The sequence below is a fragment of the Maylandia zebra genome, linkage group LG22 (genome assembly GCF_041146795.1).
Source record: "Maylandia zebra isolate NMK-2024a linkage group LG22, Mzebra_GT3a, whole genome shotgun sequence".
Taxonomy (NCBI): Eukaryota; Metazoa; Chordata; class Actinopteri; order Cichliformes; family Cichlidae; genus Maylandia; species Maylandia zebra.
In genome coordinates, this window is record NC_135187.1 from 8,716,275 (window position 1) to 8,734,095 (window position 17,821).

General features: G+C 40.0%; 1 protein-coding gene across 1 annotated transcript in view; it reads left to right on the forward strand.

Annotated features, from left to right (window-relative positions):
- Positions 1 to 17,821, forward strand: part of nudcd1 (NudC domain containing 1) — a 55,879-nt gene that overhangs the window by 7,784 nt on the left and 30,274 nt on the right. The window contains exons 4-6 of the mRNA XM_004569249.4: positions 248 to 431; positions 2,657 to 2,845; positions 13,639 to 13,846. Coding sequence (XP_004569306.1) covers positions 248 to 431; positions 2,657 to 2,845; positions 13,639 to 13,846 — 581 coding nt within the window. The remainder of the gene's footprint in view (positions 1 to 247; positions 432 to 2,656; positions 2,846 to 13,638; positions 13,847 to 17,821) is intronic.

Sequence of the window (17,821 nt, forward strand, 5' to 3'; positions counted from 1 at the left end):
ATAGGTCGGAGTTAAAGTTACCTGAAATTCTTGTGAATACGATAACTTGAGAACAACTTGATGTAGGATTTTGAGGCTTTGTGTTGGTAGCACTACAGATCATTTACTTTAAATCACTCGTTTTATCTTAGCATATCTGTACAAGAGGATCTTTACATTTGCAAAATTCTGGTGACAGTTTTTTCTCCCATACTGGCAGCAGTACCCTGTTAGATTCCTAAAAATCATCTTGTTACTGTGCCTGCAGCCACTGTTCAATGAAGACCTGGGGGAACCTTTCACCATCCTCCACAGCGTCTCACACGTCCAGGCTGGCGTTCACAGCATGGAGGTTCTGCTGCTCCGTGTCCAGAAAGACCCGGAGGAAACCAAAGGAAGTGGATACTCAGTGTCTCTCGAGTGGATCACAGTCGCCAACACTGCAGGACAAGGTGGGTGGTGCGATGATTGACTGAGTATGATAATCGAGCATGAAGTAAGATAAGACCAGTGTGTCATAAATGATTAGTATATCAGTTTCAAGCCTGTGATTTAATTTTAATTTCCTTGCCTCCTTTTTTTCTGTTAACAGTGTTTCAGTAGAAAACTGAAACCCTTCTTAATTAAACCGTAATAGCGTATTAGTCATGTTCTTCCTTTAATGGACTTTAAATATTATGTCCCAGATGAGATTAGTGCACTCTGAAGCAAACATTGGCAAGAAAGATTTTCATTAAAGTCCTCGGTGCTTGCCGAGAAAGAATACCACCGTGACTGATGAGTCAAATATTGTGTAGAAAAAAAACGACAGCCTTTCGAGAGTCCCTTCTTCATTTTGTTGGATTTAAAGATGCATCCCTTTGATATTTGCTTAATATTTTACTAATGCTAATCAAGGCTATTTGGTCTGGGCTAGGAACATGGCCAAATGGGGACTTGGAGTGGCACCAGCCCCTCAAACATATGACTGGTGGCCACCTTTTGTGAAGTGTCACTTTTCATGTAATAAAACAGTCGTTCCCAAAGTGAAGAGTGTTGCTGTCCACTTAAAACCAGAAAATCCCACGGTGCCCACCCAAGCTTAACTCTTCCCTCTAATCAGTATACAAGAGAAACTGATGGATTTCCGTGAAAATTTTTTTAAAAAACATAAACCCCATACACTGTTGGCTATTAAATTGCTAATGCTACCCAGTCATTTGCAAAGTGTTAAGGCCAATGTGTGACTGACCTGCCACCGGGACACAAACATCAATACAAGAGCATTGAGAGTAATATCACAAACTAACCACCTCCTATTACCACTTTTTAATTCATTTTAGATACATAAATACATTTATATAAATATGTAACTTTACGTACTTGTGTGTAGTTCCCAGGTGAATTTCTTTTGTTACAGCGGTCCACTTGCAGTACCCTCACGGCCCACCAGGTGGCCACGTCCCACACTTTGGGAATCACTGTAATAAAACATGTGTAAGGGCACAAAATCATATCATCAAACTCATGCCCAGGTTTTTCTGAGCCAAACTTTTAACGCTGTCTTTATGATTTATAAATAAGAGATTATAAAACTGTTTATTGATACCTCATTTTTGATGTTTTAGCATTTCCCCTCTCATCTTAAACTAATTTTAGGCTAAAATATAATAGTGCTAAATGCATAGTTTAAAACATTGCTTATTTTGTAGAAATGTAAAAGATTCATGAATTAAAATCAAGAGGTAATACTGATAAAGCCTTCTCACTATGACAGTTACTTTATTAACATATATATGCATATATTAATAAAAATGCCACCAGATGTAAATATTAAAATACTAAAGTGAGTATATGTTTTTCATTTATTACTTATTCATGATTTCTTCACTGAGTGATAATCTGTGCTGCTCACATTCACAAACCCAAGCCTGGAAGCTGCCCAGTAGAATCACTGGAGCAGTAGAAGGGTCTTACTGAAGGGCAGTGTGGCGGATGATGTTAATGTAGAATAGCCAGGAGCTGCTTTTTCACTTTTCACACAGATTTATTTTTCCTGTTGGCTTAGCAAATGGTCTGCCTTCTTGTCACAAGGTCTCCTTTTTATATTCTGCAGATAAACAGCTGCAGGTTCCAGCTTTTTGAATCTGAAGCTCAGTCAGTTGTCCATGAAAGAGAGATTTCAATTTAGTCATTCAAACTGGTAATTTTGAGATGATATAGAATAAACGCTACATTTGAAATGAACTTTTAACTTAAAAAATATAAGTATAAACTTACAGACTGATCATAAAGCTTACACTTAAAAGTTTCAACACATCCTTGTATCCTCGCACCAAGATGCAGTTACTGAGTAAATGGGGAAAAAAATGCATTATCCTTAAGATGACATCATTATCCATTAAAACAAATCACCAATAGGGAAAGGAACCATGATACAGTTGCTTTGCTTGACTATCAGGTTGCAGGCACATTCTTTATCTTTTGAAAAGCTAATACCTTGCACAAAATACCTACAGAAGTAAACAATCCCCTCTAATATAAGTGGCTTGAGCACGCTCTGTAATGACTGCTGGGAGTTCTGTACATGCAGTGCTTCTTGACATGAGATGTTTTTCTACTCCTCCTGGTCTCTGTCTGAGTTTAGAAAAGATTACTTTACACAGGGATCACTGTGTCCTTTGATTTCCACACGCAGGTCAGGAGAAAAAGTATGAGGTGAAGAAGAGGAGGGTCCTCAGGGGGAAGTCGGTGCCTCACTATGCAGCGTTGGAGCCCAAAGGGAAGGGACTGATGCTGGCATCAGAGAAGCCATTCGTTTTTACACATGTGGATGGTAGACCTGTGGAACAGCCCGAGCCAGAGCCCATGGAGGTGGAGAAGACAGGTGGGTAAAAGGTGCCGCTGGGAAGTCTGCCAGCGAGCAGCTTGAGTAATGTTACTCAGCGCCTGCTGTTATAACGTTAAATGCACAAGTAGTAGCCTTTGTTTCAGGCTCTAAGGGTGCTTATTTAACCCCTGTAATGTCCTCGGGATTTCCATACACCTGTTGCCCTACATCCTGGCAAAAATGACCCCAGGACAACACAAGGGTTATTAAAATCAAGTAAAGTAGCTTTGACTGTCATTTCAACAATATCATAGCAATAATCATCTTTGTTGCAAGTATGTGTACACACACAAGGAATTAGGCCCTTTTTTCTCCATTGTTTTCAATGTACTTAACACAACAGACTAATAAATATGGATGGATACCACAAAAACAGTATATACATGGGAGCTTCACAGTTGTACATGTATGCACAACAAAGACTATATACAGCAGCTTTAGTTTAGCAGCAGGTATACTGGATGTTTTAGTAAAGGCAATATATGAGTGATATAAGTGTTCATCAGAGCGACGGCCTGTGGAAAAAGAATCCAATCGAGGTTTATTATATAGGTAACATACAGATAATACAGTACATCTTGAAATTAAAAAACATTCCTCCAGGAGCACACGATGCGATATATAAGGCAATATATAATTAAAATATAATACAGAGTACAAATACTTAGTGGAGTCTATGTGTGTGTGTGTGTGTGTCTGTGCAGTTTTGTTGCCAGTCCCTTTCCTGAGTATTGAGCTGTCTGATGACTTGAGGGAACAAACCGTTACACAGTCTGGCAGTGAGGGCCTGAATATTTTGGTACCTCTTGCCACATAGCAGGAGGGTAAAAGTTTGTGTGAGGGGTACGTGGGGTCATCCACAATGCTGGTGGGTTTTTCAAATGCAGTTTGTGTGGAAAAATAAACGTGTGTGATGAAGGGAAGAGAGCCTCGGATGATCTTCTCAGCTGTTCTCACTGTGCACTGCAGGGTGCTTTGAGATCTGTTACTGTGCAGTTTCCATACTAGTGATGCAGCTGCTCAGGAACCTCTCGACAGGCCTGGGGGCGCAGGAGATGGACTTTGCTCAGCCTTTGCAGGAGAGACGCTCTTGGTCCTTCTTGGCTATTAAGCTGGTGTTTTTGACAGGTGAACACTGTGGAATTTTGTGGCCTTTACAATATTTCCAGCAGAGAGTGGATACCCCTGATCTTCTAAAGTCAACAATCGTCTCTTCTGTTTTGTTCAGCAGTCCGTTCGCTGTCGTACCTCGTCTCTGTACACTGATTCGTCATTATTGTCGATAAGACTCACCACGGCCTGAGAGCTGATCAGAATGGACTTACATTTGCAGCCAGCTTAATTGGCCATTCAAAGAAGTGTAATTCAATACTGCAGTAGTTGGCTCCTGCCGTATTGGCTTCATTTCATATTCATCTTTTTTATTCCTCAGAGGTTTCTGCTTTAGACTGCATTCTTATAGCTATGTGTATCTAATAAAGCTAAGTGTAATGCTCCTTTTTAGTTTTTTAGTGTTTGCATTTGAGCTGTCAGAATGAGAAAAATACAAACTTTATCTCATGAAGTTAACTTTCCAAAATAAATCCTAATTAATAAAAACAAGTTCATCTTCTTCAAGGAGTGTTGAGATGCAAGAAACCCAAATCAGCAGTAATAGTACATAACTGTTGAGCTGTTGTTTAATATACAATGCTTTAGAAGTGCATGTAATTTTAACTCTTGGCAAGGAACAGAAGTCCTGTTTCATTTTTTTTCTGTCCTTACCACAGTGCCGCCGCTCATTTCTGACCCTGCTGATCTCTGTCAACAGAATTTGTGCAGAGTGCAGACCTAATATAGGAAAAGTCACGTTGTCCTCATCAGAATCTTTGACTCGGTGCTGCTCAGGCTTGAGACTGTGAGAAAACACTTAAAAATAATGTGACACGGCTTGTCATTTATCCTATTTATAGTGATGTATTTTTATTATGATTATTTTTTGTCTCAAAAATTCTGTCTGAAACTGACCTGAAAGTCAAGCTGTCTGCGAATCTGTTAAAACGGTGACAGAAAGTGAAATAAAAGATCCGAGTGGCATTCCCGCCTTCCACCGTGAGACGTGCGACTGCCACCCCTCCCACCTTTTCTGTAATTGGACTGTTTCTGGTTAAGATTCATTACGCGGTTGCTTTTGCTTGTCACGTCGACTTCTTTCGCTCATTACCTTTCCGAGCTGCTGGTTGAATGCGCACACCGACTCGTTCACTTGTCGCCATAGAAACGTCTGAGCGGGCGGCAGAATATTCCCAATCAGACTGAGGTCTCTGTCAGGTCAGGTGATCTGTGTCTGTGTACACAGATGTGTTTCCAGGCCATTTATTCCTGTTGCACAGGACCTGTGAGACGCCTTCAGCATATTCTCTCAGTCTCGCTGACGAGCTTTGACTAAAATGTTCAGTTAATTCAGCAGTGAGAGGAATTTTTTTTCTTCCCTTTTTTGGATGACTTGCTGTAGGCCTGCAGCATACTAGTCATGAATAATTTTATTAGATAGTTAAGTAATGGAATGACTTAATTAATAATGCCGAAAATAAACCCTGTCTGCACACTGCTCCACAGTTAGAGACTCTTTAACTCTGACTCAGAGGCTGCATGTTCTCACATTTTAGACAGTGGGAAAAAAGTTATTTGGTATACAGAATCCACTCACTTTTAAATTATTATAAAAATTACCTGTTTGTTATTTCTAATTTAATTTTATTTTTAATCCTGGTTACTAAAGTAACATTGGAGTCGTGATTTTTGCCTCATATCAGTGCTCAATTCAGCTCAAACTGGTTTCTTGACAATGAATTTGATGTACTCGAATAGCGTCCACAGTCACCAGATCTCAATCCAGTACAAGCACCTTTGAGATGTGATGGAACATGAGGATCACATCATGGATGCGCAGCCAGATCTGAAGTAACTTTATGACGCTATCATGTCAGTGTGGCTCCAAATCTCTGAGGAATCTTTCCAGTACCTTGTTGAATCTGTGCCATCACAAATTAAAAGAGTTCAGAAGGGAAAACAGGGTCCAAGCCAAGGTGTACCTAATAAAGTGTCCGTGACTGTGGAATTTCTGCATTTTGCATAATGTGGCTTAAATTCAATCATCACTAAAATATTTTCTTTTTCTATATTTCATGTGAGGGAGCCAATTAAGACAAGTTGAGTGGTCAAAAGTGTCATATTGATATTTAAAGTGTTTTGATTGATTCTCGACGTCGGCTCAGGAACATAAAGGCGTAAATTAAACAAGTAAAGATGAAAAGGCAGCGAAATGTTCTTTTAATGTTATTAGAAAAGCTTGAATGGTCATGAAAAGTAGGAACATTTCCTGTATCGGTTTGAAAGCCCTCTAACATTTGCTGGAATGTCGTGGAAAACTCGGGCTGGTTTCAAGAAGAACAGTAGGCTACGCAAACGTATCTGTGTCTTTAGAAAGACAGAGGACAACGGTCGTACAGGTGAGAAATGGGGAGAGAGACAAAGACAGGTTCAAGGAGAGCAGTGAGATTATTGAATATGTAACGTCTGATGTCACACAGGCTGATATGGAGGTGAGCCTGGACTTTACGATGATGGATAAAGTCAGCCTAACATTTGATCCCTTCAACATGACATCATACAGAGTCAAGAATAGAGAAAACTTTGAAACTAAGTATTTACAGCGGTTTGAAGCTTTTGGTTGACAGGGCTTATTTGTGCACATTATTTGAAATTTTGACCATCTTTTGTATGAGAATCCATCATATATAGACAGAAAATAAGGAAGCTCATAATAGATCCACTTTACAGCAAAAAAACATTGAACTAAACATTCGTATCCATCTTGGCCCTTTTCTTGTTTTTAAACTCTGTTATACTCACAACCTCTAAACAAGCAGACAAACAGCTACCTTCTCCTTCAAAAGATATATTAAAAAAACCCACAACATGACCCAGAGAGGGCAAAGTGCATGTTGATGGTGCCGAAGCAGAGTAATGGCAGCTTTTCAGGCAATCCTTTTATCAGCACTCTTACGTTCTCCTTTTGAAGAAAAGGTAATGGATTAGATGTCAAGAGAGGAGACATGTTCAAAGAGGCTTGTAAGTGACGAGAGAGGGAGCAGAAAAGATAGAAGTGACTTGGTGCTGTGTTAAGGAGACGAGATGTGGGTATAGAAAAAGTATATAGATGACAGAGAATATGTCCAAACAAGTGGGTGGAAATGATTATTCCGATACAAGGACACCAAAAACCTTGAGTTCAGTCATTTATAGTGATGCATAGGCGTACAAAACTGGATTATTTTAAACTTCAGCTAACTGAGTTCCAACACAGATAAACAAAAAAGATCAACACTGAGCAAAGAAGATTGGGAAAATGAAATGGAAGATTTGGCAACCCTCCTCCTGCCTTGTTAGTTTCTTTGTTGACAACAAAAGGTGATAATGAACAACTCTTAGTTTCTCACATCTACGCCAAATATGGAGCAGGTCTGTTGGTTTGATGCTGCATAGTTGGAACAATTTAATTGCTCAGGCTTTGGCAATAATCAGCGTATGTTGTTTATGATGGCTGTTATAGATGAAAAGGTTGGTACAGAGATGTTTGCGCATCAATTACATGATTTCGCTCATGCTAATCTTGCTTTTTTGGTTCATTTAAACATGTTTATTGTTATTTGGTAGTTCTAAGAGTTGCTTACAGGAAAGAATATTTTAATTTAATTGTTATGATAATAAAACACTTACACCTCATGTTTTAGAAACTGCAGCTTGAGAAAAATCATCACAAAGTGGGGTTAAAGGGAATAGTCGAAAACCTCACCTTCAAGATCTTCTTCCAGTGCACCTCTGGACTTTTAGATCGCTGCCTGGAAGTCTTGTTCTGTCCCTTTTACATTTATGCCTCTGTGATGCAGACTGGATCTCCTTCAGCTTGTCAAACTAATGATTCTTTAACTTGATTTTCAGTTTTGGAAATTAGGTAAAATGTCTTGGAGGCAAATTTGTTGATATTTTGTGGATCTGATTGAACTCCACCAGCCATTATAGACAGCTCTGAATTGACAGTCTCATTGTGGGGGATAGATTCACAGTGTACATCACTGTAAATGACTCGCATAACCCTGGACTTAGTTCTCAACTTCAGGCTTAAAAAGCAGGCTTCAAATGAAAACTTCTGGTCGTGGGTGTGTACCCAACCCTCATTATTAGAGATGGTCCCCCACTTGAAATTGTGCTCATTTTGAAGCAAAAGCTATTTTTTATCTTCTGTTTAAGTTTATAAAAGTCTAAAGTTAGAACAGCACCAAGAAAAAAATAAATACAAACACTATACAGGCAAAAGTGTGAGGCTTCAAATTTTTTATTATTAACAGTACTAGGGAAAATATAACAGTATGACATCGTTAAAACTAACTCTCTGAAGCATTTGTTTGTGGTAGCTAGATGTCAGGTGCCAAGGAGTCAGTTTACTGGAAAGGAGAGATGAAAAAATTATGTTCTGCTTCATATATTTTCATTCATTTCTTTGTACTTTAATCTTTACTTTTGTGTAAATATCGGATCATTTAATTTTTTCCAGTCAGTCAAACAGATTAATTACATGGTTGAATGAGGTCCGTAATGAATGAAACTCCCAACAATTCATTTGAAACGTGGCGAGAGACACCAAGTACACTATGCTTGTTTGTAAGCTCAACTCAGAATTATTAAGAGTGTTGTATGTTTTTCAAGTGAAGTCTTTAATATTAAATGTAACTAGCAAGTGTAGCTTCAAATTTAGTGGATTAAAAACTGCATTATTTCTCGCCCACAGCGAGGGGAGATAAAATAGATGCAGGAAAGAAAGTGAAGATAAAATAATAAAATAAAATAATTTGGTTGGAAACAAAATGATCTGCATGAAATGATGAGAGAGATAGAAGAGCACAGATAGAGGACTGTTAGGGATTCAGAAGGGCAGAGCATGAGTAAGGAGGAAGTGAGAGCACCTGTGAAGAGGATGAAGAGTGGAAAGGTGATTGGTGCTGATGAGGTTGGGGGATGTCTAATTGAGAGGGCAGTGGAGCTTTTAACCTGATTGTTATACCATGATGCTATGGGGAAGAAGCTATTGTTATAGGGTGAAATGGAGGCAGATGATGGGCTGTGGTGATCCCTGAAGAAGACAAAGAAGTTAGAAAGACAAGAGTGAGTTTATCAACCTTTTTTTAGGTTGCATTCAAAATCATAGCAAGATAGCAAGGGCGAGATTTACTAAAGGGAACCAATAAGTATGTGTGTGCAGTCCCCAAATAGTGCTGATAGGTGTGAATTACAAAACTTGCATGGTTTTCGAAACTCATGCAGTCAGTTCATTTCAATGTGACATGCTCAGTCTGCTAAGAGCTGTGCAAACCACAGAGTAAGACATGATATTCAGCTGCAGGTGATTACTAATAGGACAGGCGTGGCTTGTTTATTTTAATCAGAAAAGCATAAAAATGTCTTTCATACACGTGCATGTTAAATGTAGGCCTGGCAAAGAGAATCATTATAATGGAAACGACCTTCAGTAGCTGACAGGTGCCGATGTAGGACTGTAAACAGTGCAGCAATATGTGTCTGTAGCATTCTTGTTTTGAGACGACCCCTGAAGGGATACAACAAACTGGAAATGCCTTATTTACAAATGTTTTTTTTCTATATTCTGCGAGTTTTCTAAGCTAGATTTCTATAATTAAAAAAATTGATCTACAAATTTGTGTGTGTGTGTGTGTGTGTGTGTGTGTGTGTGTGTGTGTGTGTGCAATTAGCAGTACTTTGCTGCTTGTCAATTTGAATTTGAAATGGTATGAAGTGGTATTATTCCTTAACACTGGTTAAGGATGTTCTCTGCATATAAAAGTTATGTAAGTAGTAGGAGGAGAGATCAGAGGGAGACTCTCGACCTTGGAAATAGATTCGTTTAAGGATAGGAGGTTAACCTTAACCTCAACCTCATTTGTCAAACCAGAGACAAAACATACATCAAAGTGAAGGAGTCAGGCTTTTGACAATATTTATTTTTCCCTCTGATTTTATTTGACCTGTCGAGGCCGCCTGTACTTTCAGAAATCAAACGTTTTCTTGAGCACGCTGAAAGTATTTTAAAGCATCAAACCTTCTTATATTTCTGAACCAGGACCACTCAGCTGCTCTTAAATGTCCCACCATCCAGGTTCAGTACTAGAGGGCTTTTACTGTTTTAGCTCCTGTGCTCAGTAACTCTAATGCCCATTACCGTCAGGTCAGCTTTGCCTGTCCCATATTTTAAAAAATATTTTTAAGAACCTGCCTTTATAGACTTATATTTCTTTCCTCGTCTTTTGCAGAGCATGTGGTTTCTGTAAAGACTTTTGAGGTGCTGTTTTAAGAAGCGCTCTAAAAAGACCTGCGATAAACAATGATCAGTTTGACTAGAAGCAGTATTTCCTTTAGTTTTCTCACTTTTATTCATATTTTGCCAAACTAATGTGGTGATAGCCACAAAATTAAATTGGATGTGGGTAATTTCTTAGTTTTCTCAGTAAGTGAAATGAGGCGGGCTGTGTGAGTGATCAGGTTGCTGTACTTTGCTGCTTTTTAAATACCTGGCAGCTGCATTACAGAAAAGTGGAAACCTTTCACCTGAGGTAACAGACAAAACAGGATAAAAGCTGCAGCCTGAAAGAAAATATTGCGTAAATCTCCTGTTGGATCAGCAACAGATGAAAAGGAGTCAAAGAGACTTTATTTTAGAAATAAAGTCTTGAAAACACCATTCAAGGACAAGGCTGCAAACAGATTTATGACGGGATTGTTTGTGCCATTTATGATTATGTTCTCAGAAGCCAAAGTCATTTTATCAAGCATCTGTGAACTTTTAGAGGAGAATCTAAAGAACAACATGATGCCTGCTGCTCATCTATTCTCCAACAAGGCTTTTAACAAACATTGCCTCTTTATGACTTACACTTTATTCAGAGTACATCTGTTCTGAGCATTACTGCCGATGCTGGTTACGCTCCCCGTGACGACTCGTGTTATGTTTCATTATAGCATACCACACAGCACAGGCGTCGTCATAGCTGAAGGAAAGGAAAGATTTGATGTGTGCTGAGTCAGAGGCAGCAGAAAGTTGGCTCGTGGGGAATGGTGAGAACAGGCTGGAGCGGAAACGTGGTCGTCATGGTTGTGAAAAAAGCCTTCAAAGAAAGCAGTTCGGTGCCTCAGCTTCCTCATATTACCATAATGTACATTACGCTCTAATTATAATTGACTCCTTTTACTTGTTGCGTAAATACTCTAATTGAAATTGAAAAATAAATCTGGATCTGTATTAAAATACGCTATTAGTGCTAATGGATAATCATTTGATTTATGTGGCAGGCTCTTTCATTCGAGTAAGAGCAGCGCTTCATTGATAAAAGCTTGTATTAGCATAGCAATACTGAGGCATTGAAGAAATCATGAGTCAGCATCTGGCTTGAAACCATATCAAAGCTGCTAGCTTGGCAAGTGAACGTTGCACTAAATTTAAGCGAATTACTTTATTGCATTTTATTGTCACTGGAAAACAAATGCTTCCAACATAGAAGGAGTAACGCTCGTAGAATCCAGGCTTAAAGAAGTCGGTTCCTTTGGTTACAAGCAGGGAGGAACAGACACGGATGTAAAAGTGAGAATGGGCAAACCAAGAGCTGCATTCTTACAGCTGGAGAACATCTGGAACTCAATAATTCCACTGTGGAATCAGTGTTTCTCTACAGTGCAAAATTTTGGAGGGTATGTAAAGATAAGATACATACCTTTATCAACAGCTGCCTAAGGAAAATTTTAACCTCCTAGGACCTGGGTCCACATATGTGGACATCACATTTTGGGTTGTCTAGACCAAAATACTAAATTTTGCTCTATAAGGGCCTGATATCCACTTGTTCTTATTTTTCTCAGAAAGAAAAATCAGGTAAAAAAACAAAACGTAATTCTTTGTTTTTACATTCATCAGGTTCCAAACAGCCCAAATAGCAAAGAGAAATTAAAAATGCATGCCATGAAAGAGTTTGGGTCTTAGGAGGTTAAAGATCTACTGGCATAACAACATCTTCAGTTAAGACTAGGGGGGAAAAGTGAAGCAACTATCTGTAGAAGAAGAGATAAGAAGATGGAGATGGATAAGAGATACGGTGAGGAAACCAGGCCACTGGACCACCAGGTGTGGTTTTGTGGAATCTGCAAGGGAGGAGGAGCAAAAGAAGCAGGCCAAAGATTACACGGCAAAGAGATAAATATGAGGCCTGTTTTACGGATGACAGTCGCAAGAATGTCGCTGTAATTTAGTTCTTCCTCCATCATTTATGATAAATATGGTAAAATTCTTTCCTTCGTGTGATCCATTTATATAAAATCACTCTGAGGCTGTTGAGGGTAGCTGTTCTGTTAAAACACTACACATACAGAGGACAGAAAACTATGTTTTCTGTGTTGATTCTCCAAAGCCACATACTGGTTTATACTCTTACTTTGTAATTTTAGGGGCAATAGGGTAATTTGGCAAAATTGAACTGTAACACAGGAGTGTGGACTTCTGTGCAACTGATTCTGTCTTGTTAATTATAACTTGTTATTTAAAGAGGCTCCTTTTGAATTTCTGCTAGATCATGATGTTAAAATAATGCCAAAAACATCTGCTTTTATAAGTAAAGAATCTAATAAGGGATGCATACAGTCATGTGAAAACTCTTAACAGCTCTGTAATAAACTGAGTGTGCCCCACTGTTCAGTAGTTAGGGCTGCTAAAGGGAGTCAGTTAGTGCTTCTACTACCTTAAAGTAATTGTTCCTGTAAGCTTTGTTGATGAGGAATTTTGGTCCACTCTTCTTTACAACATTGCTTCAGTTCATTGAGGTTTTCGGAGTCACGGTTCAGCCACAGCAGTTGCATGGACGCCAACCAGTTCAGCGGCTTCATTCTTTTGTTTTTTAGCCATCATGGTGTGAATTTGCTGTTGTGCTTGAGCTCATTGTCATGTTGCATGACCCATTTTAGACCAAATTATATCTTTTCTATTTTATTAATCTAAACGATTATAGAATACTTATGTATATCTGTCCATATATACTCTGTCTCCTCCTTAACAGGTGGATCAGTCTAAACAAAAAACAATGATGGACAGCAATTATTAAAATCTATATGTTTTTAAAAAGATTTATTATTTTAAAAAATTGCCCATCTATCAATAGCCCACTAGTTCATTATAAAAAATGATCGTTTAAAACTTTCTGTTGATCCACCAGTTGATTCATTTACATTTTTTGTTTGTGGCCGATGTTTTGTCCCAATATAGCAGAACGTAACATGCAAAACAACTTTTTTGTTGTAGTATAATTTAGTTTTCCTGTTAATAATGCAAAAGTTGAAGGGTTTTTTGTTGTTGTTGCATAAACTAAACGTTGAAATAATTAGAAAATAAATAGATGCTTGTTTGGTTTACTCATCTCACTTGAAATTTGTAGGTTTTAATAATTCAATACATTAAAATTCAGCATACGAATTGCCTTAATAGCTTCGCTGTGAGCTCATTCGTGGTCATCCCCACTTGCGCTATGATGATCCATTTATTTTAATGGTCTCCTATCTGCAGTTGACTGAATATTCAAAAGTAATTTCCTTCAATGTCTGCACTCTATCAGATCTGTTATGTATGACTCAGAGACAGCTGGCTCAGGACGATCATTAACTTCAGCACCACACATTTCTTTCCCCTTTGAATTCAGATCCCATTTACTTTTGGCAGCAGACGACCGAGGACGTCACGCTGTGTGTGCGCATGCCCGAGGGTATCACCAAAGAGGGGGTGCAGTTCAGGCTGACGGCAGACAACATGACCATTGGAGTTCAGGGTTTCCCTCCACTGCTGGAAGGCCAGCTGTTTGCATCTGTAGACCCCGAGGCCAGCGCCTGGATCATCAAAAATGACAAAAGGTTTGCAGTCTGAAATGTGGAGTGTTGATGAAGTTGGATTATTTTTTTTCTTCATTATATTTTGGAGTTGAAATCGTAGGATAAAAACAGTACCGTAACACGGCGCTATTTCCATCGTTGTTCCTCTGCTCGCCATTTCCCCGCCTCTCTACAACATATTAGTTAACTTCTGTTCACTTCACCATCATTCAATTAAAAACTGCCACAGACTCATGAAGGTGTCACTTGGCAATGAAAAATGTTAGAATACGTACATGCTCTAATAAAAATAAAATGATAAGTAATACAATATATAGTGGCATCAATACTTTTCCCACCTCTGCAGTAGATTACAGAAATATCTCACATACTATATATAAACCTGCACACAATAAATCTCTGCACAGTCGTCATCTTCATGAATGAAATATTGAATGTGTACAAGATTAATGCAGCACTCTGGGGATTTGAGAAGCCTGAAACATGTTATGAGTTTGGATGTTGAGTCAGAAACTCTAACCATCCGGGGATCGGTGAATTAAGAATTAATGAATTAAGCTTTTAAAAATTGATTGATTTAATTTTTTTTGCTTTAGAAAGAAAGAATTAAATTCCTTAAATTGTTCCTGCCACTTATTTAATATTAAACGTGTTAATGGTGTTTTAAATCAAATGTGTTTATGTGCCAATACAAACATCAGAGAGAGAGAGGCAGCATTTCATTGGTGAATTTTGTCTTGAGAGTCAATATATTTATAAACATTATTAACAGGATTGATTCATTATAGGTTTTTATAGTTAGCGCCTCAGCACGTGTATATGCTTTTAAAGCACACTAATACCATATGCTTACCAACTACTTTATTAGGTATACCTGTTCAACTGCTCATTAATGCAAATGTCTTATCAGCCAATCAAATGACAGCACTCATTACATTTAGGCTTGCAGAAATCGTCAAGACGATTTACTGAAGTTGAAACTGAGCATCAGGGTGGGGAAGAAAGGTGAGTTAAGTGACTTTGAGCAGGGCATGGTGCCAGAGGGGCTTGCCTGCATATTTCACACACTGCTGAGATGGGTTTTTGCTGCACGACCATTTCCAGGGTTTACAGAGAATAGTGTGCAAAATAAAAAATAGCCAGTGAGCAGCAGTGCTCTGGGAGAAAATGCCTTATTTATGCCAGAGGTCAGAGGGAAATGGCTAATCTGCCTCAAGTTGACAGGAAAGCAACAGTAACTCATATAACTGCTCGTTACAACCAAAGTGTGCAGAGAACATGGAGGAACTGACAGCGCATTGCGCCTTGAAGCAGATGGGCTACAACAGCAGAAGACCACACCAGGTGCCACAACTGTCTCATAAGAACAAAGAACTGAGGCTACATTTCACATTGACTCACCAAAATTTTATAGAAGACAATTTTTTTAATGCTAGGGTCAGGCCCAGCATGCATATTATATATTGTGATTTTAGCTATTGGTGGAGAATATGCTTAATCTACTGAGCAGCATGGTGTAGCACAGCGGTCCCCAACCTTTTTTGCGCCATGGACCGGTTTAATGTGAGACAATATTTTCACAGATTGGCCTTTAAGGTGTCGCGGATAATTACAACAAAATAAAATGATACGACCAAGACAAAAACTGTGGTGTTTTGTAAATATAATAATGAACATGAATTCACTGGGTAATTGTGTAAATTTATTAGCAGCGTCCATTGAGAGTAACATCCTCCTCTCTGCCCCTTAATATTCTCTGGTCGCTATGGTAACGCGTAAATATTTCTTTCAAAATAAGACACACAACTACAACACGGGAAAAGATCCAACGATAAAAACCCTGAAAACCATAAATTTCACACCCAAGCCTCAACTCGGCGCAGCTCTGATGACATCAACATGTTTACGGAAGCGGTTGTGGGATTTATCGGGAAACTAGCGGACGACACAGCAGAAAGAACTATCATCCGAACGTTTCCCAACCAGAAGCCGTGGGTGGATAAAAACATCCGCGACGCTCTGAGATCACGCACCGCTGCCTACAATGAAGGGCTTGTCTCCGGTAATATGGACCTATACAAGGCTGCGTCCTACAACGTGCGCAGCGCGGTCCGAAAGGCAAAGCGGAGCTACGGGGAAAAACTAGAGTCACAGCTACGACAGTGCGACTCTAGGAGCCTGTGGAAAGGACTGCGGACTATAACGGACTATAAACGACCAGCTTCTTCAATGATGAATGCAGATGCTTCACTGGCTGATGAGCTGAACACGTTTTATGCTCGCTTCGACGCCGCAGCAATTAAAACAACAAACGGCTGTGCGCGCTCGGAGTGCACCAGTGAAGAAAATGCATTCGTCATCACAGAGCATGCCGTGAGGAACACCTTCAGGAGGGTGAACACCAGGAAGGCAGCAGGACCAGATGCAATCCCTGGCCGGGTCCTTAGAGCCTGCGCTGATCAACTAGCACCGGTGTTCACGGAGATCTTCAACCTCTCCCTGACCCAAGCTGTGGTTCCCACGTGCTTCAAACGGTCCATTATTGTCCCTGTTCCAAAGAAACAACAGCCCGCTTGCCACAATGACTACCGTCCAGTAGCACTGACTTCAATTGTAATGAAGTGTTTTGAAAGACTGATGAGAGATCACATCACTTCTTCACTTCCTCCCACCATCGACTCACTTCAGTTTGCTTACCGGACTAATCGTTCCACAGACGATGCCATATCTCACCTGCTCCACACATCCCTGAGTCACCTGGACACTGGCAGAGGGAATTATGTTAGGATGCTGTTCGTGGACTACAGTTCAGCATTCAACACAATAATTCCCTCTAAGCTTTTCACCAAGTTGACGGATCTAGGACTCAGCTCATCACTGTGTCAGTGGATCCTCAACTTCCTCACAGACAGACCCCAATCAGTGAGGGTAGGAAAACAAGTCTCCCCCTCCATCTCACTCAGCACTGGAGTGCCTCAGGGCTGTGTTTTAAGCCCCCTGCTGTACTCACTGTACACTTATGACTGTGTAGCCACATCCGACACCACCTCCATTGTCAAGTTTGCTGACGACACTGCTGTTGTGGGCCTGATCTCCGACAACATCGAGACGGCCTACCTGGAGGAGATTAGGAACCTGGAGACCTGGTGCCAGGAGAATAACCTCCTCCTAAACATCAGCAAGACTAAGGAGCTGATCGTGGACTTCACTACAAAGCAGGCGAGGAATTACAAACCCCTCATCATCAGTGGCACGCCAGTGGAGAGAGTGGACAGTTTCCGATACCTGGGTGTCCACATCACTCAGGATCTGTCATGGTCCTGTCACATCAACACCCTGGTTAAGAAAGCCCGTCAGCGTCTCTTCTTCCTCAGAAGACTTAGAGACTTCCATCTGCCACTGAAGGTGCTCAAGAACTTCTACTCCTGCACCATCGAGAGCGTCCTGACGTCAAACATCTGCACCTGGTTTGGGAACAGCACCAAGCAGGACAGACGAGATCTGCAAAGGGTGGTGCGCTCGGCAGAACGCATCATTCAATCAGAGCTCCCTGACCTGCTGTCCATCTACACCAAGCGGTGCAAGTCCAAAGCTAGGAAGATTATGATGGACCTCTCCCATCCCAACAATGGACTCTTCTCACTGTTGAGGTCTGGGAAGCGCTTCCGCTCCCTTAAGGCCAAAACAGAGAGAATGAAGAGGAGCTTCTTCCCCCAGGCTATTCGGGGCCTGAACCAGGTGTAGGACTGGACTCTCCCAACACATCACTATAAGACTGGACTCTCACACACGTCACCACACGCACCACCACACATTTCCTATAATCCTATAATTCCTATAATTTATAATCCTTATCTTTATAATCTCTTCTGCTATTTGCACATTCTTTACTGTAAATTCCTAAGTTAATTTGTAAATTTTTGTAGTAAATTGTAAATATTGTAAAACTTTTCTTCTGTCATTTAATGGTCGGGCATTGTACAGCTACAAGCATTT